This window comes from Leucoraja erinacea, chromosome 1, assembly GCF_028641065.1.
Source record: "Leucoraja erinacea ecotype New England chromosome 1, Leri_hhj_1, whole genome shotgun sequence".
In the NCBI taxonomy this organism is placed as follows: Eukaryota; Metazoa; Chordata; class Chondrichthyes; order Rajiformes; family Rajidae; genus Leucoraja; species Leucoraja erinaceus.
This window is the reverse complement of record NC_073377.1, coordinates 56,790,810-56,811,943: the sequence shown is the minus strand read 5'-3', so window position 1 is coordinate 56,811,943 and position 21,134 is coordinate 56,790,810. Positions and strand designations below refer to the sequence as shown.

Here is a 21,134-nt window from a genome sequence, read left to right as displayed (position 1 = left end):
GTGGCTATTTATTGGCTGCACCATGGTAACAAACAGCACAATCTGTTGGAATTCCAAATTACAAAGAAACAAAAAATTGCTTTTTCCAGAGTTCATTACAAATTAGATTCCTTCCACAGGGCAGTTATTTTTAATGATGTGTTAAAAACCTTAAGCTGTCGACATTAAACTTCTAATCCTTTACAACTAAAAAAACTTCACGTATGCAAATCCGAATGCTGCTCTAATATTCAGAATCCACAAAATGCTTCTGTATTTGCAGTCTTCACCTTTTATTTTTGGAACTAAAACTGAAGGTGAAATCTCTGGATATTGAATCATTGAATATGGCTGACCTCAGTTACAAAACCCAGGAGAAGCACTGCAACAAGCTGTAATAATAATCGCAAAAATATAATTTAATGTCCAAAATTATGACCCTTAAATGGTCATGTCACAATGGGCCAAATGGCCCAATTCTGCTCCTATCACATGAATTTATGAATTGCTACTTCATGATGGAAAAAATACTACTTTAACCTGTGATTTATTTCCTTATGGGATGCATTTAAAATGACTATAATTACTAATTTGTTTACTCTAAAAAGTTTAATTCACATCTGCAAACATTATTGGCGCAAATGAGTATGATTGGCTTAGAAATTGTCTTGCAGTAGGAAATGTGCATTAAACCAGCAAAGCATCACAGCCTGATTTGGGAAAAGCTCCATCCAAGAGTGCAAGAAATTGCAGAGTTGTGAACGAAGTCTAGACCGTCACACATTGATTCTATCTACATTTCACACTGCCTCGGCAAGTCCACCAGCATTACCAGGGAGTAGTCTTACCCCATCACTCCTCCTTCTACCCTCTCCCATCAGGGAAGAGGAACAGAAGTTTGAAAACGCATACCTACAGATCCTAGCACAGTTTTATTCCCAGCTGTTATCAGACAAACTGAATGGCCCTCTCATCGGCAAAAGTGCAGTCCTGACCTCCCATCTACCTCATTGGAGACCTATGAACAATATTTAATTGGACTTTTATCTTGTAGTAAATATTGTGCCATTCTTTCTTTAGCTGTGCACTGTGGATGGCTTGATTGTAATCATGCATTCTTTTGACTGGATGGCATGGTACCTCGGTACAGTGACAATAAGCTAAACTAAAACTATAAACGATCCTGTGTTAAAAAATGGGCATCAGTGAGTGGTTATTGGTGCGTAAATGGACATCAGCGAGTGGTCATTAAAGCATAAATTTCACTTGATGGCACTTGTTCAGTTCAGTTTTATTTGTCATATGTAGGTTAACTCAGGGTCAATGGTACAATGAAATGTGTTTGACAAGACAATGTGTCACCTCAGCAATGATATTACAAGGATAAAATTAAGGTTAAAAAGATAAGATAAAAGTGACATTGGTAGGTAAAAGACAATAATAAATAAAATAATCAACATATATGATGTGTTTATGAGTTCAGAAGCCTGATGGCATGATGATAAAAATGTTCTTAAGTCTGGTGGTACGTGCAGCTATGCTCGTGTATTGTCTGCCTGATGGTAACAAGAACAGTCTGCGTGCTGGGTGGCTGTGGTCCTTGATGATGCTGTGTGCCTTCAGCAGGCACCGCCTGTGGAAAATGTCCTGAATGGCCGGGAGACAGTTGCCAATGATGTGCTGTGCCGCCTTCACCACTCTCTGTAGTGATTTGCGGCTGTGAGCAGAACAGTTCCCGCACCAGACTGTGATGCAGCCAATCAGCAGAGTCAAGAGTATATTTAATTGTCATTTGGACCCCTGGAGGTCCAAATGAAATGCCGTTTCTGCAGCCATACATTACACACAAATAGACCCCAGACACAACATAATTACATTTTACATGAACATCCATCACATAGCTGTGATGGAAGGCCAAATAAACTTATCTCTCCACTGCACTCTCTCCCCCCCGATGTCAGAGTCAAAGTCAAAGCCCCAGGCTGGCGATGGCGATTGTCCCGCGGCCATTAAAGCCACGCCGGGTGGTGCGAGGTCGCACACCGGGTCTTGATGTTGGAGTCCCCGGCGTGCGCTCGCAAAGTCCCGCATTCCAAGCCGCACGGGGCAGTGGTGCTAGGCCCCGCTCCAGGAGCTCTTCGACCCCGCAACTCGGGCGGGAGAAGTCGCCGTTGCAGGAGCCCCGAAAAGCGGTCTCCATCCAGGGATCCGCGGGCTCCCGGTGCTGCCGTCCGCAGACCCGCAGCAGCAGCCTCCGACTCAGCAGCGGCAGCAGCAGCAGCAGCAGCAGCGGCAGCGGCAACGCTCCTCCACCGCTCCACCCGCTCCGGTCTCGGCCAGCTCCGCGACGGTGAGGTGAGTCGGCACCTGAGTCCCCGGCTTCTTCCTGTTGGAGGCCGCTCCTCGTTGCGGCCCCAACGACAGCTGAGACCCGACGAGAAAAGGTCGGGTCTCCAGTGCAGGGAGAGATTTAAAAGTTACCTCCCACCCCACCCCCACCCCCCCCACACACACACCCCAACATAAAATAACAAAAACTACATAAAAACACAGACAAAAAATAATAAAAACGCGGACAGGCTGCAGAGGCCGCTGCTGACCAGGGTCGCGCCGCCTACCTAGGCTCTCGATGGTGTAACTGTAGAAGTTTGTGAGGATGCTGGCGTTCATGCCAAAGTTCCTCAGTCTTCTCAGGAAAAAGAGCCGCTCGCGGGCTTTCTTAGTTATTGTGTCCATGTGCAGTGTCCAAGAGAGTTCCTCAGTGATGTGCACACCGAGGAACTTGAAGCTGCTGACCCTTTCAACCTCAGCATCACCGATGTGGATGGGGAGGTGTCCACTCCCCTGCTGTCTCCTGTAGTCCACAATCACTTGACATCACGGGATGATTGCGGGCAAGCTAATTGGATGGTCCTCGGCAAAACCAAGACAGGGCATAAGACTTGAGTATCTTTCCACATTGCTGATGGGGGGGAAACACTATTGAAGTTGTCAATATATTGGAAGTTCAGCAGGTTCTGGAGGGCAAGACTTCAGTACTACAGCCAGAGTGTACACCAGTGTTTTTTGTCGTTTTTTGATGTGATGTGGGATGAATACAATCGGCTGAAGGCCTGTTTTTGTTAAGGAAGGGAGTAAATTGGTACATTTTGTGAAGGCGGGGATCCAGGGCAGAAGCTGGGATAGATCATGCACCCGGCAATTCTGCCTGAATCAGTTAAAGTCCGTTCTGTTAGAAGTGAACTACAGGTTCTTCAGCATACTATTTCAAATTTTGTAAAGATAAATATTTTTTTAAGAGATGTAACTAAAGAATATGTTGAACAGCAATTAATACATTTCTAATTGGTCAAGATCAGGTATAACCAGGAGTAACTCAGCAGGACTCCTGAGTTACTCCAGCATGTCCCGCTGAGTTACTCCAGCATTTGTGTCTACCTTTGATTTAAACCAACATCTGCAGTTCTGTCCAACATATAAGTAAACCCAGATAGATTACAATGGTTTTAGTTCGAGGGAGTGTCTTGGCAGTCAATGAAGATTCACCAGTTTGTGTTTGTGCAACATTGATTGTTTGCCCTGTTAAAGAATTGTCTCTTCATTGCTGGTACAAAATGCCCATATTGTTGAGAGAGAGCAAATCCAGATGGTTGATTTTGGTTCTCCCTTCAGTATTCCTTTGCTAATCTAACCATTTTTTTGCTGCAGTTTCCTGAGTAATTTTCTAGACAGGGCTTCTGGGGTATGTATGTTGTTATGTTGATGGGTAAACCTAGTTTAACAGATGGCCATAATAAAACACTATTATTTCTACCTCTCAGTAATAGCATTGAAGTTTTATGTAAATAAACGGCTGATTGATTATCCACAATAGTAATTGCAGACAGCTGTAGTTGTAGCAGTTTTGCTGGATTCAGTGCCTAGTTTCATAGTTGCTTCTTACACATATAGCTGCAAATAATTTCCATTTTTACATAACTATCATTTCAGTGGCAATTCGGAAAATGCTGGAAGCATTCGGCAGGTCAAGTGAGGAGGAAAACAGTCAACTTTATGTGGACTCGTTTCCTCTCCCAGATAATGTGGCTTGGCCTGCTGAGTTCTTACAGCTATTTCTGTTTTTATTTCAGATTTCCAGCTTTATTTTTTGCTCAAATTATTTAAGCCATGATTGCTCGAGACAAGCTATGGACAAAGTTGATCTTCTAGCTGTCGGGCTTTTGTGATTCAATCCTTAATCTGAATTTGAAAGAGCAGTAACTTGTTATTGTAATGTTATTGCTCAGAGTTTGTTAGTTTTTCCTCACAATTTGCCAGACTGACAGAACCATAAGTACTACTGGTTCTATCTCTGCCCATTATTGCATCTCATGTCATAAACATTCTTCCAATTAACTGAGAAGTGGATCAGTTTGCAAGCTGCATGTAGTCTTGGATCGGATCCGATTGCCCATATGTTTGAAAAGAAAACAATAATGAGGGAGAGTCAAATAAGTCTCTAACTTTTATGAGGGCTGCACGGTGGCACAGCAGTAGAGCTACTGCCTTGCAGCGCCAGAGACCCAGGTTCGATCCCGACTACAGGTGCAGTCTGTACGGAGTTTGTATGTTCTCCCTGTGACTTGCATGGATTTTCTCCGAGATCTTTGGTTTCCTCCCACTCTCCAAAGACGTACAGGCTTGTAGGTTAATTGGCTTGGTATAAATGTAAATTGTCCCTAATGTGTGGGATAGTGTAAGTGTGCGGGATTGCTGGTTGGTGTAGACTAGGTTGGCTGAAGTGTCTGTTTCTGCAGATCACAGTCCAAATTCCAATTTAATGGTGTCCAACATTTTTGATATTTTACATATTGGATTACTTGTTTAACTGGCTAACTATTTTATTTAATTGTTTAAATTTGCATTCTAGCTGATGTAATTTTTCACCACTCCTGATGCTACCAGTGTGGCTTACCATGGTGTAATATTCTGCATTTGGCTTACAGGGAGTTCTGCTACAATGGATGCTTTCATAATACGAATTGGATATAACACAATTGATCAATTATGGAACATGTTTTGTGTAGTACAGGCTGAATTGGTTGGAATGTGTTCTACAGCGAGCAAGAAAACAACTAAAATTTTGTTTGGAAATTGACAAGCAGAAAAGTAAACACTTTTGGCAAAATAACAGTCTAGGGAAAATAAACTGTTCCATCCAACAGCCGCTTGTAAGGTTCTCCAAGGGCAACAGAATTTAAGTAGCGTTGAGTTACCTTGGACTGACTGAAGAAGTAGCAGCAAAACATGGCGTATGTAGGTTCTATGGTCACTGCCATCCTCCAGGGCGCCTTCTGCTGGCTGATGGAAAAATGACAGGCCGTGAGCAGTAAAATTACAATAACAAGTTGCAGTTCCTTGTTTTGGGTAACTGATCCTCTTAATTTAGCATCCTCAGGCATGCATTAGCTCTGTTTGTAATGTGGAAAGATAACAGACTCTAAAGCACTCCCATGGATCCCATGGTTAGGACATGTTCGGAGGGATATGGGCCAAATGCAGGCAGATGGAACTGGTAGCGATGTGACATATTGGTCAGCGTAGACCAACTGCGCTGAAGGGCCTGTTTCCACGGTGACTCTATGACACTTGCCCTGGCTGGTATTATAGAAAGTAGATCAAAATGTAATATTTTTAAGGGAAAGGAGTGTTTTTTTAAATGGGAAACATCATAAAAACGGTGGGTTCTTTAGTCACAACCATTTAAAATTTACTGGGCTTTGAATATTTCTTGAACACACCCCCCACCCTATTCATTATTGCACTGTATCACTGTCATCCTGCTGGGTTTCACTGTTTGTATCACTCGTTATCACCACCTCAGCAGCCAACAATGGACCATTATGGGTTCTACCCTTCCTTGACCATCGTTGCTGACTTTGATTTGTCCTTTGCATATCGTTCGTTCATTTTTTCTATGTACCTTTGCATATCTTGTTTCTCTGTCCCCTGACTCTGAAGAAGGGTCTCGACCAAAAACGTATCTATTCCTTTTCTCCACCGATGGTGCATGACTCGCTGAGTTACTCTGGTTTTTTGTGTCTATCTTCGGTGTAAACCAGCATCTGTAATTCCTTCCTGCACAATCATTATCAACTTTCCATTTTCTCTTGATATCCCTTACAGCTTATCCTAAAACATTTGCATCGCCCTGTACAAGCTTTCTGATACCTCTGAGGTGCAGTGACCAGAATTGATTGGAAATTCTCCAAATCTGCACTGCCAATGTTTTATAATTCCTTGGTGTAACATTTGTGAAGTTAATGCCTTGCTATTTTGGCAGTATAATCAACTTTATATTTTTTCTTATTTTACAATTGTTTTTCAGCATGATCTTGATTGACAATTAAAATAATTACCCCGGTACTCTAATTTTGTTTCCAGTTTTATTTACCTTGCTGCTCATTATTTTGTTTAATGCAGTTGTCAAAATTAAATTTAATTCCATAACTTGCCAAAACCTTCAGAAATCTGTTAACTACATCTGCTACATAAAAAAATCATATTTACATTGTTTTGCACACATCCTCTTTCATTACTGGAGTTTACCATCATTACTGGAATTGTCAATCACAGGGCAAACCGTGCGTAAGCAGGCTTGAAAATGGCAGACTACCATTGTGTACCTCATTCTCGTCAACCTTTTTATCCTCCTGCATTTTAGGAGATGGAGATCTTTTCTGCAGTGCCTTGTGTAGTTGACACCTTAACTGCAGATCTTTGCATAGTCACATATGTTTCACTGCTTTTGTTTTAGCACCTGGTGGTTCATTTAATGAAATGCTGCCGCTCAGGAAGCTTAAAAATCAGCTATATTCTGGAATATGTTGTGTGTGTGTTGGGTTAATATAAATGTAGAAAGAGTTTTAATTTTTAAACAGAATAAATTCACATTTGCTGCATACTGTTGCAATAAACATGAGGGGGGGGGGAGAGCAAATATTGTCAATCCATGCATAACCTAACAACAGGTGAAGAATTATTTTTTAAGATGCTAAATTCCACCAATTTATCTTTAAAAATTATAACTTTTCAGCAGTCATTACGGTAGTCATATATTTGTAAACATGCAATTAAAAGGGCCATGTTTTGTATTTCTTTCATATTAAAAAATAATAATTCTGGTTTTCCACCAATAATTTTCTTCTGAAAACAAATTTGTCACTTATGTTCCCCAAAATGGGCCCCTCATCAGTCCAGACTGTCTAGTGCCTTATTTTAATTTGCCTCAGTGGAATGTGAAGCCGTGGATTAATAGTTGCTAACAAGTGCCAATGTCTTTCATTCAGTATAATTACAATGTGCATGAATTCACACATTATGGAACTAGACATATAGTCTCATGGTTTTGGATGTGTAGCTTTAAACAGCTTTAGAAGCTGATGTTTGTTTGCTATTGATTTTAAAGTATAATAAATGATTACATTGCATTGAAACAGTGTTACCAAGCGATACAGCAAACAGCTGCACTATAGACCTGGTGAATTTCTGAATTTTTAATCTAATATTAAAATAACCACCCACAGAATAGGATGCTTGTGAAGAGGACTTGGTCTCCAAGTGTGACAGCTATTTTCAGACATATCTAGTCAAACTTATTTATAATACAACTTTTGTACTGTTTACATATTTTTAATTACACAATCTGTTTGCACATCTGATGCACCTAAATACATGAAAAGGCAAACCGTACTGTTTTCTGTAAATATTTTGTGTTTTAGGCAAAGTAATTGAATTATGAAGGCCAGCATAAAAGTAAATTGCATAAAATTAGCATTTAATATGTCACTGGAAAATGTTCCGTCCTTGTGTTTTGTTCTGAATGTATTTGTCCAAGTCAGAATGGTAACTGACTTACCCATCTGCTATTTTAGTTATTGGGTTAAATTTTACTTTGATATTTGCGTGTGAACTGTTAGCAAATTTTACATATTTGCATTTGTGCTGAAGAGAGCATTTATTCTGTCCTTGCTGCTGCGAGATACTGCCCTCAACAATCATTTGCTTTGACAATGGAATATCACAAGTGTTAATGACTTATTTGGACATGTTGGCCTGTACATAATGTCTGCATGAAAATGAAGGAGTTTGTGAACTGGATAACATGTCTCAGTTGTACATATCTCAGTTGTACATCAAAATTAGCACATAATAATAATCATAAGAGTAACAAATTGCTCTTCAAAACAATTCTGGAAAAATGTAGCGCCATAATTTTGGAAAAAACATTACTTGTATTCTCAATACATACTTGGCACCACTGGTAAATGCAGTGTTTATCATCCATTTCTAATTGCTCTTGAAGTGGGGAATGTTCGGCCAGTTCCAAAAGCAGTTGAATTAACTACATTGTACAGTTCTGAGGAGGTTGTACAGGTACTAGAAGGATTGTAATTTCTTTAAAATACATTAGTAATCCAGTTGTGTATGTTGGACAATCCAGCAATTTTGTGGGCACCATTATGGAGTCTAACTTTTAAATTTCATTACTTGAATTTAAACCTTTATGCTTCCAGATCAATAGTCTAGGCCACTAGATACTGGTCTGGTAATGTCACCTGTGTGGCATTGTATTTCACTTTATGTACTGATGCTCAGCAGGTTAAATTTTAACAATTTTAACAATAACATGGCATGATATTTCTGGCCAGTAGCCTTGACTACCAAAAATGTAATGTGTGCACTGCTTATAATTTCACACCAGCACAAAATGAGAAAATGTTTTCAAAGCATTGCTAACAATTCAGTGTATAAACTGAATGTTGGCATGAGTAAAGTACATCATGGCTTTATTGAAGGTGATTAAAGCAACTTAATCATAGCACATTATGCTGCTGAATATTGTGTTATGTGCCTTTTCAGCAGTATTATTGAATAATTTCTCAATAGAAATCTCATTAAAATATCAAATTAATCTATTATAAATCTATCTAATAAGTTATCATGAACATTAATATTTGGGATTTTATGTTTTATTTTTATAGAGATTTAATAATAATAATAAATCTGTTTGTTTGCAGGATTGATTACAACAACGTCACGGAAACTAGACCGGGAGCAACAGGCAGAACACATCCTTGAGGTGGGAAGAGTTTATTTGCATTCAATTCTTTCAAAAACACTAATTATTGTGTTTATTATTAAAGTTAAATAAATCAGATAACATTGTTGCTGAAATATAATGTGGTTTATAGAGATAAGATTTTTGCATCTTCATCTTAAAACATCTTTTATTGGATATAGCACAAGGGAACCCTGTGTTCTGTGTCAGCATCATGAAGCCCTGTTTTGCATTAATTAGACAGTGCTGATGGGTAATCCATCATGGATTTGCGAATGGAACATCAATGAGGATTCCTTTCCTGGAGTGAAGATTTAAGAAATCTTCTCGATTTCTTGCAGCACGTTTGCTTCAATTAGGGATATTGAAATGGCTGAGAAATAAATGCCATGAAGAATCCTTGTAGGAAATTACATCTGAATCTGTTATGTGGAAGCATATATTCATCAGTAATAAATCATTTAAATTGTGATCTGTGGTCAATTAAAGAACCAATATTTTTATTAATTCTCACCTTCCTTGTCCTGCCTTGCAAGTCCTCTTATGACCATCCTGGTGTGAAGAGTCATTTGGAATTATTGTGTGCTGTGCAGGACTAACATGAAGTGAGCGGTTGACTGAAAAAAAGATGCAAAGTGCTGTAGTGACTCAACGGGTCAGGCAGCATCCTTGAAGAACATAGATAGACAACATTTTGGTTTATGTAATTAATAGTGTTCAATTAACATTTGACATAATTCTCAAAACTGGCTTAAAATTACAATTTAACTCGTATTTGGAGCTTATTTAATTTTCTTTTCAACTAATACGGGTGTTGGCATGGGTGTGGTGTGCCAAAAGACCTGTTTCTCTGTATGAGCATACCGGATGTTCTGCTTGGATTAAAAATATTCAGTTTATAGACTAATTTCTGACCAGAACTGTTAGTCATGGTCAGTATCCTCCTATTTCCAGCAATGGATGTTGGAACAGATTGTCAGAAGAAGCAGTTGATACTCAATTAACTCCAGTAAAAGGTGGATAAATATTAGGATTGACATCGATAGAATAAAGTACAACCAAAGATAATCGAGCACTTTGCAGGATACAAAGGTTACTTTACTCCTGGGATCGATTCTGTAATTGTCGTTGTGGGCTTTGTGAAGTGAAGGTTAATGGTGTGGAATTTTGCCTCATTGCTTTTATTGGATAGGTGAAGAATTTACAAAGCTAGTTTGGACACAATCCAATAGGTAGTTGGTGCTATGAAAGTTTTTATGCTGAAGTGGCCTGTTCCTGCTCGGGACAATTGTTTGGGACATAGCTAATCTTCTGTTTGCTATATAACTGAGCCCTATTTTTAGTGACCATGCAACTGAAGCCATCTTTCCAGGAGCCAACTTAAATACTCGCTCTAGTAGAGCGTTAAATAAAACATTTTCATTAAATTTACTAATCAGGATCCAATAATGCGTTTAGTTTAGTTTAGAAATACAGCATGGAAACGGGCTCTGCGGCCCACCAAATCCATGCCAGCCAACAATCTTTAAACTAGTTCTAGCCTACACACTAGGGACAATTTACAGAACCTAATTAACCTACAAACCTGCATGTTTTTAGAATGGGGGAGGAAACAGGAACGCTGAAGAAAACGCACGGGGTCACAGGGAGAATGTACAAACTCCTTACAGAAAGCACCCCTGGTCAGGATTGAACCTGTGTCTAGCGCTGTATGGCAGCAGCTCTACAGCTGCGCCACTGTGCCTCCCTAAGGAATTGGGGTTCCTGTTTCCATTTTATTCCAGCAATTGACTATTTGCATTAAGCTCCCATTCCCCCAATCTGAAGTCTTAAAGTTTCGTAAGCTGTAGACTGTCTCAAGCTACGTGGGAGCACAATGGGGCACCAGGGTGGAGAGAGGTCTTGGTGGAGGTAGAAGTTATTTTCCCCTTCCAGCAGTAGGCGCGCCTTGCACAATGAGTTCCAGTGCACAAACTGAATGAATTGTCCTGCTGACACTGTAGAACAATCCGCTAGCTGCATGTGCCTGGCTGAAATCTGTGCTGCGATGAATAATATCTACCCTGTTGTTTTGTTTGAGAGGCATACTGTCACAAGACTTCTGCTGAACTTTCATTAATTGTATTTTTTTAAGGGTGCAATTACCGTGCTGTATTGGGGAAAGCAGCTTCTGTTTGGAAATGATAAATGGTTATTTTGCTGCCCTACAGTTGTTGGCTGAGGGCGCTGTGTGTTTTGTTTGAAAGACTCGCTTCAAGCAGCAAACAATTCTACTATTGCTGAGCGATATAATACATTACAACGGTTTGGATACTTATGCAATTGATGTAATTCTTAAACATCTCACGTTTGATTTGTGACTTGGTGCTTCATACAAACATTTATAACACTGCAAGGAAACATTAAGACTGTATCCCTCTAATTATCCATTTGCTAGCTTAGTGAGTGAATTCAGGGCATCATAAAAATGTGCATGATGAGACAACAAATTAATTTATCTACATTGAGCATGTTTTCTTTGGCTTTAAATGACCAGGCTTCCATGCATGAGTAATAATTAAGATCATTCATTACAGTAGCACAGTATACGTATTCCAGAGCTAGGGGCGATAGATCAGATTACTGTGTTCAGGTCTCTTTACCCTGGAATGTAGAGCTCTGGATGGATAATATTTCAGAAATTGAGCGTTGAGATATAAATTAGATTTTGGACAAAAGATCTCTTATTTTTAACTGTTAGCTCAACCTCACTGAATTGTTATTGGAATCCTTTCTGGCAAGTGTTGTTAATCATACAAAGTGTGATTCATGTAAGTGTGAGTCATATACACAGTCTCTTTGTTCCCCAGAGTTTATGCTGACCATTAAGCCCCATTTAAACTAATCCTACATTTTGTTCTCCCCCAAATTCATTCAACTCACCCAAAATGTTCACCCTCCTGCACACTTGGACCAATCTACAGTAGCCAATCAACCTACTAGCCTGAATGACTTTGGTGTAGAAGATAGAACAGTAGAGCACAATAACAAGCCCTTTGGCCCACAATGTATGTGCCAAACATGATGCCAAGACCATCTCTTATCGACTGGCACACAATCCATATCCCTCCATTTCCTGCATATCCATATGCCCCTTCAAAAATGTCTTAATTGTCACTGTTATATCTGCTTCAGCCACCACCTCTGGCAACACGTTCCATGCACTCATCACCTTCTGAGGAAAAAATAACTTGCCCTGAACATCTCCTTTTGAACTTTACCCCTCTCGTTTCGAAGCTATGCCCTCTAGTATTTAGTTTTTCCATCCTGGGAAAAGGATTCCGTCTACCCTATCCATGCTTTTCATTATTTTATATACTTCTAACAGGTTTCCCCATAAACTCAGGCATTCCAAAGAAAACAATCAAAGTCTGTCCAGCTCGTCCAGATAGCTAACACCCCCAACTCTAGGCATAATTTTGGCATGTGGAAAGGAAACCAGTGTACCTGGTTGATACCCTTGTGATCATGCAAACTGCACATAGACAAAAACAAGAGGTCAGGATGGTACATAGGGGGCTGGAGCTATGAGGCAGCATCTCTGCTAGGCTGTACCATGGTCTTTGAGTGAACATGTGCATGGTCTTTGAGTGAACATTTGTCCAGGTATCATTTCATCAAAGCAAATCAGCATGGATTTGTGATGGGTAGACATCTGATTCATTTTGGATTCCTTTTTGCTAATGTCTCAGTCAATGTTGGAACACCTGCATGGATTGTTTGGAATTACAAAATATAGTGTAAGAGAGGGAGGAGGTTGAGGGGGAGGCCATGTGCATATGTCTGTGTATTTGAGAAAGAGAGGGAGAGAATAGAGAGTAACATTCATGTACCTAGAGTTTGTGCAGGCCTACATAACCGTGGAGTGTGTGTGCTGGGTAAAGGTAGCAGAGTTTATTCTCTATTAACGGACCAATTTGCCCTGGGACCAAGATCTCTCCCTGTGAGCCCTATGTGTAACTGGTGTGCACCCATTACCTCACATCAATAAGGCATTATTTAAAATATTTTCCACTTTGAATGAAATTTGGAGCTTTCGCCAAGACTGGCAAAACTATTGTAGTTGCCTGGGAACCCGGGACAGTTCAACTCTGGCATTGCCACTCTTCATGAGATAGTCAATCAAGTAAGATCAAATAGAACAAGTTGTCCTACAACATTAGGCTGTGCACGCCATTCGCAAGAAGAAGTGAGATACAGTGGGTTAGACAAGAACAGTAAGCCAGCATCCTTTTGAAATGGCAAGCTGGAAGAAGCGTACTAACTTCAGATGTGTTTTTTTCCATTAAGAATGGAATGGTCTGTCATCTCCCGCGGTAGGATAGTGGAATTTATTATGAGCTTCCTGCTACTGTGGAACCAGCATGTTATGGACAAAGGACAAAGGACATTTATTTGTCATGTACACCAATTGGTATAGTGAAATTTGTCTTGCCATGCAGCACACAGATAAAGATAAGACATAACATTAAAGAATTGAACAATAAACATAAAAAACATCCCTCCATAATGGTTTCCATTATGAGGGAAGGCACAAGGTCCAGTCCCCATCCCCTTGTCCACCCATAGTCTGGCTTATTGAAGCCTCCGCAGTCATCAATGTATCTGCCCCAACCCATGATGGCACAATAGAGGAATTCTATTTGTGTGGATCAATCCCAAGTCTGAGTCCCATCTCTTCCTCTTCCTCTTTGGCAGAGTCAATGTCAGAATTAAAACTTGAGATTAGTTATGCCGAGATAGCAAAGCCTAAATCCAACTCAATACCCTCGTCCTGGTAAAATGTGGGAACATAGACATCATAACACAGTGTAACATTTCCTCCGGGATACAAGGAATTCTGGCAGAGCCATCAATCCAAGCACAAGCACCTCTTAGATTTCAGGACTGCAAGCCAAGAACACACTGACGACTGTAAAATCAATGATCCTCTAAATTGTGGGTGGCACAGTGGCGCAGCGGGAGAACTGCTGCCTCACAGTGCCAGAGACCCGAGTTCAATCCCAACTACGGGTACTGTCTGTGCAGAGTTTGTACGTTCTCCCTTGACGGCATGGGTTTTCTCCGGGTTCTCCGGTTTCCTCTCACATTCCAAAGACGTGCAGATTTAACATAGATGCAGAGAAACATAGAAAATAGGTGCAGATTTGGCCCTTCGAGCCAGCACCGCCATTCATTGTGATTATGGCTGATGTCCCCTATCAATAACCTGTGCCTGCTTTCTCCCCATATCCCTTGACTCCACTAGCCCCTAGAGCTCTATCTAACTCTCTCTTAAATCCATCCAGTGACTTGGCCTCCACTGCCCTTGTGGCAGGGAATTCCATAAATTCACAACTCTGGGTGAAAAAGTGTTTTCTCACCTCAGTCTTAAATGACCTCCCCTTTATTCTAAGACTGTGGCCCTTGGTTCTGGACTCGCCCCACATTGGGAACATTTTTCCTGCATCTAGCTTGTCCAGTCCTTTTATAATTTTATATGTTTCTATAAGAACACCCCTCATCCTTCTAAACCCCAGTGAATATAAGCCTAGTCTTTTCAATCTTTCCTCATGTGACAGTCCCGCCATCCCAGGGATCAATCTCGTGAACCTACGCTGCACTGCCTCAATCACAAGGATGTCCTTCCTCAAATTAGGAGACCAAAACTGTACACAATACTCCAGATGTGGTCTCACCAGAGCCCTATACAACTGCAGAAGAACCTCCTTACTCCTATACTGAAATCCTCTTGTTATGAAGGCCAACATTCCATTAGCTTTCTTCACTGCCTGCAGTACCTGTAAGCCAACTTTCAGTGACCGATGTACAAGGACACCCAAGTCTCGCTGCACCTCCCCCTTACCTAACCTAACCCCATTGAGATAGTCATCTGCCCCCTTGTTTTTGCCGCCAAAGTGGATAACCTCACATTTATCTATATTATACTGCATCTGCCACGTATCTGCCCACTCACTCAACCTGTCCAGGTCACCCAGCAACCTCCTAACATCCTCTTCACAGTTCACACTGCCACCCAGCTTTGTGTCATCCGCAAACTTGCTAGTGTTGCTCCTAATTCCCTCTTCCAAATCATTAATATATATTGTAAACAGTTGCGGCCCCAACACCGAGCCTTGCGACACTCCACTCACCACTGCCTGCCATTCTGTAGGTTAATTGGCTTTGTAAATTGCCTTTAGTGTGTAGGTCATAGATCTTGTGTACAGGTGATCGATGATTGGTGTGGACCCGGTGGGCTGAAGGGCCTGTTCCAAACTGTATCTCTAAGCTCTATATTGGGGTCATCTCGTTCAACCATTCCTTAAAAGGAAAGCAGTGAATATTTTTAAGGCCGAGATAGAATCTTGATTAGTACAGATGTCAGAGGTTATGAGGAGAATGCAGGAGAATGGGGATCGGAGGAAGAGATAGATCAGCCATGATTGAATGGCGGAGTAAACGTGATGGGCCGAGTGGCCTAATTCTCCTCCTATCACGTGACTTTATGACCATATAAACACCACAGAAATGTAGCCATGAAAAGTTCAATGTCAACAGATTCAAGGGCACCCCTTTCCAAGCTTACTGTCAGCGTTTTTGCAAAGATGCATTTGTGCCCACGTGTTCAGGGGAGAGAGAGAACATGCACTGTCCACGGCATTCTGATGCACCGCAATAGCTGGAGTGCACACTGGCATTTATATTATGTTGTGGGACAGTCATGTTATGATCTGAATGTGTAATATGTGCATTGATATTTTGATGGATTAGCACATACTGTAAATTTGTGAACAAACCTTTATTATAAAATCAGTTAGAAAAAAAAAACTGGCTTTAAACAAAAAAAAAGAGGCAGCTGATAACTCTAGTCAACAGGAGTTGCAGAGTCCACAGTACATTGGAATCGACCATCATTAGTAATAGCCAGCAGTTGTATGGTCTCTGTGCCTGAAGACATTAAGACTGGATGAATGAAATTACCAGATCCAACAGTTAATTAATTAGAAATGTAAGGCTTGTTGAGACTGAAAACGACTGAAAATCTCAAGGGATAAAGAATTGTAGCTTGACAAGCATCTGACGGCTAAAGTTCAACAAAGGCCTCTTGATCTGAAGAGCAGATTGTGGTAGTAAAGAGTGCAGGAAATAAAACAGCCTATAAATATGACGTGTGGACTCTTCAGCCACAAACACCTAAGTTCGATAGAACAAGAGCAGACGAAGCCTCGTCAAACTACCGAGAGGCAGTCAGCACCCACGGGAAGAAATACTTTGAAGAACTCAAGCAAGATTCTTGTCTTCAGCACGAATATCCTTGATGCCATTTCATAGCATGTTATTCACTACAGTTTCAGTACTCGGTCGGTTCAGCAAGAGATTGAAAAGGCAGTTTCCCCAGCTGAATAAACACACAAGGCATCTGACACAGACATCATCCCAGCTGAAGTTTTAAAGCATTGGGGAGAGGTCATTTTGACATGAATTCATAACCTCTGCCCTTGTCTAGGATGATGAGAATATACCCAGGCATCTGAGGGTCCGCAGTCATGGCAATTTTCAAAAAAAAAGTCTAGTTATGATAATTATAGAGGAATCTCTTTGCAGTCTGTCACGGGAAAAGTTATTGCCATGACCTTCCAAAACCATCGACTACCACTGGGTAATGAACTGATCCCAGAGTCCTAATGTGGATTCCGTCTATCGTGAGGTACAATGGAGATAATCTTCGTCACATGACAATTTCAATACAAGTGTAGGGAGTAGCAATCATGTCTGTACATAGTCTTCCTTGATCTCAGTAAAGACTTTGAGACCAGAGTGACTAAAGATATCTTTCTCAATTTGGCTGCCATGAGAAATCTGTTCTCATTCAACATCACCCATTCCTTCCCTCCAGAGATGCTGCCTGTCACACTGACTTACTCCAGCTATTTGTATCCATCTTTGTTATCATTCAAGGTAGACAAAAATGCTGGAGGAACTCAGCGGGTGAGGCAGCATCTATGGAGCGAAGGAAATAGGCAACGTTTCGGGTGGAGACCCTTCTCCATAGATGCTGCCGCTGAAGAAGGGTCTCGACCCAAAACATTGCCTATTTCCTTCGCTCCATAGATGATGCCTCACCTCTGAGTTTCTCCAGCATTTTTGTCTACCTTCAATTTTACAGCATCTGCAGTTCCTTCTTAAACAACTTGTTATCATTCAATGTCTGTTGCATGATGGCTGGGATCTTGACCACAAACCCAATCCAAGTACAGACTGGATTCAAGCAAGGCTGACTCATCACCCCATCATCCTGTTGATCTTCCTTGCTTTCAATGGATTTCGTACATATGTAACCAGGTTCAAGTTCCAGTTGCTTTAAGGGGATCCATTAGCCCATTGCCTGAGAGAACTCTTTCACCTGTAATACTGATGCACAATTAAACGAATGACACTAGACATAACAGAGCAACAGAAATGTTAAATTAAAAAATAACTGAACCATTTTGAGTGTTATCAGCATTTGGCAGCAATGTGGTTTGGTAATAGCAGGAGTTATAAAATAAGAAGCATATTTAAATGCCCATTGACTGTAGCAAGTATAGTTGTTTGCCTTTGTTTAATGAGAGTAAACAGTTATGATCATAGAAAAGTTTCCATTTGTGAAATGCTTTTAATGTGGCAACATTAATGTGGCAAAGCTGCTTCACAGGGCTTTTTCAGATAAAGTAATGTTTCAAAAAGAAGAAATGAACTAATTTCTGATTAAAGTAGCATACTTAAGTGAAGTTTCGCAGTAGATGCGCAGATGGCATGGGTATAGCCAGACTTTGTGGTGAAAAGAAGCCACCTAAGGTTAGAGTTTAGCGGTACAGCATAGAAACAGGCCCTTCAGCCCATCGAGTCCACGCCGATCATCGATCACCTGTACATTAGTTCTATGACATCCCACTTTCACATCCTAAACATTAAGAGCAATTTACATAAACCATTTAACCTGCAAACCTAAACGTCTTTCGTACATGAGAGGAAGCCATAGCACCCGGAGAAAACCCAAGCGGTCCCAGGAAAAAAATATACAAACCTCACATAGACAGCACCCATAGTCAGTATCAAACCCAGGTCACTGGTGCTGTACGGCAACATCTTTGTGATTGTATCATTATGTGGTTCAAAGCTTATCCGAGGATCAGGTATGATATTAAGATTGTTTAGGAAAGTTCAATCGGACAGTTTCAGGGTGAGAGATGTAATTGATGACACGGACACCCAATGACAGTGCTTTTGTCTTCTATTGCTGGAGGCTTCTGCTTATCCTGCACTATGTATTTAACAAATGGTTTGGCATTTTGGAACAGCGGAAGAGAAGCGATGGTGAGGTAGAGTTGAACATCATTACCACACACATAGACACTAAAATCACGATGTCAGAGGATGTAGTTGAAGGTTGGTGCATGGATGAGGAATGGCAGAGGTTCAGGGAGAGATCTGCCTTGATGTTTTGTGGCAGTAGTCTGGAGCAGTGCAGGAAGAGAAGCCATTTCTCGTGGCTAGACTGAATCGAGAGGGATGAAAACCAGGCAAATGTGGCCCCATCCTGCTGCTCGACAATGAATAGATAAATAATAATGTTGTATTGTTCTAGATTCTGATTGCTTCATATAATATGCTCATGCATCTGTTTTTTGCTGTACGGTTTCAGTAAAAACAAATGGAATATTTGGATTGTGGGCATATGGAGAAGCTTTACTGTACAGGAAGAATTTAAGCCCATTCAGTGCAATTTGTAACAGTGCGCAGATGCCTCTGTGTCTGGGACTTAATAAAATTACATTTTTGGAGCTCCTTGGTATTTTGCAGTGCAGACACCACAGAAGCTGTTGACAGTTGAATTTAATATGCATAGCCTGGTCTTGGAAATGTTCCACTCAACTCAAATCAGATCAAAGAAATTCACAATTCAAAGAATCAGAAGCTGTCGTTGCTATCAATGAAAGTGGAAAATACTCATCCATCAGAATCCAAAAGGAGAAGACATTTTCCATGCAGCAAAGACTTCCTGTACAAAATGTTTCTCTGTCTTCATTCAGTGGTTGCTAAATCATTTTGTATCATATCGTGATTTTCTTTATTCTTCACTTTTTCAATTTGCCCATAATTATGATTACTTGAACAAAATATTCCGATGGAAAAGGTTACTGTTTATTCGCCTAGTTGTATTGGTGGACTTGACATTTGTGTTTGTCAGAAATCACTTATTTTGCCATTTAATTATTACTCATTTATGCCACAGAGTTCGCTCATAGCAATTCTTTCACAATAAGATTTCAATATACTTGTTTTATGGTCTGAATTTCTGGCAGACACCCAAAACAGCTGCGTTTTGATACAAGAAATTCAAGCTTTTGCTAATCTCACTGAGGGAAAAATCACGTTGTGATCATGGAGTCAGTACATTGAATAGTTTTTTTCATAAACATATTGAGAACAAGATTTTTTTCCTCTTCACCTGGAGTTGATAAAATTAGGCTTTTCATATGAATGATAGAAGCCGGCTAGGCGGAACACTTAACATTTGATACCAGGGAGAAAGACAACTCATTTGTGGTTGGGGCCATTATTTTAATTTGCCTACATGCATGAAGTGCTAATGGACAGCTCACTTGTAGTCGGCAGAAAATCCATTTAGCATTTCATAATTAAAATAGGAAGGCAAATAGTCCCTGGAAAATTCAGAGGGATCAAAGTTAATGCAGGTCTTGAGGAATCACTGTTCAAACCTGTCTTTCTGTTGACTGATTAGCACGCAACAAAAGCTTTACACTGTACCTTGGTACACATGACAACAAGCAAAACTAAAACTAAAATAAACAAATCAAAAGTTTAATATTTGCCAAGCATGGTATATTTGGATCTTTTCAAAATGTATGAATTTTATTGATTTTATTATGCTTATCATAAATCACATTAATATTTTATCTTTCATCACCAGCAAGGTTCCCAGCCCTGCAATGGTTATGTCTTACACCATTCAGAGGTCATTTTAAATATGTTTAGACACATACATCTGTTACTTCACCCATAGGGGTAATTGTTTCCCACCAAACTATGCTCTCATCTTTTTTGAGGACATGGTTTTGAGTTTTATGGTGAAGATGGTTGCCTGTGGCAAGGCTGTGCAGTGAGACGGTTCTAACATATTTCAATTTGGAACCCATTAAAGTTTGCATCCAATCTGTTTGCTTAATATGCTACACAAATCGGTGCTGTGCAACTCTATGGCACTATGCAAAAGTGGAAATGATTGCTGGGCCCCATTTCATGCCACTTTTTTCCTCCTGGCAAATTTAAGCAATTGCAGTCGCCTATTTATAAAAAAGCTAAAAATCAAGTTTTATGTGCCTTATTGTGTTTATTCTTGAAATTCCATTCTCATTCTCCAAGTTTCTTCTAACGTACAAATGCTGATTCAGGGCTGCCAAGTAGCACGGATTTTCCGTATTTCGTACGGAAATGCGATAAGAATACTGACATATGATTTTATGTTGTTAATACGGATTTTAAAAAAATGACCATAGATAATCGTAATTTGGATAAATGTGGATCGTAAGTGGATAAATGTGAGGTTATCCATTTTGGTGGCAAAAACAGGAAAGCAGACTATTATCTAAATGGTGGCCGACTAGGAAAAGGGGAGATGCAGCGAGACCTGGGTGTCATGGTACACCAGTCATTGAAAGTAGGCATGCAGGTGCAGCAGGCAGTGAAGAAAGCGAATGGTATGTTAGCTTTCGTAGCAAAAGGATTTGAGTATAGGAGCAGGGAGGTTCTACTGCAGTTGTACAGGGTCTTGGTGAGACCACTCCTGGAGTATTGCGTACAGTTTTGGTCTCCAAATCTGAGGAAGGACATTATTGCCATAGAGGGAGTGCAGAGAAGGTTCACCAGACTGACTCCTGGGATGTCAGGACTGTCTTATGAAGAAAGACTGGATAGACATGGTTTATACTCTCTAGAATTTAGGAGATTGAGAGGGGATCTTATAGGAACT

The 21,134-nt window shown here is 40.5% G+C and overlaps 1 protein-coding gene across 4 annotated transcripts in view; it reads left to right on the top strand.

Annotated features, from left to right (window-relative positions):
• The window catches only part of fat1a (FAT atypical cadherin 1a), a 198,537-nt gene that overhangs the window by 87,961 nt on the left and 89,442 nt on the right, over nt 1-21,134 (top strand). For all 4 annotated transcript variants that reach the window (XM_055635259.1, XM_055635251.1, XM_055635243.1 and 1 more), the window contains exon 4: nt 9,039-9,100. In XM_055635259.1, coding sequence (XP_055491234.1) covers nt 9,039-9,100 — 62 coding nt within the window. The remainder of the gene's footprint in view (nt 1-9,038; nt 9,101-21,134) is intronic.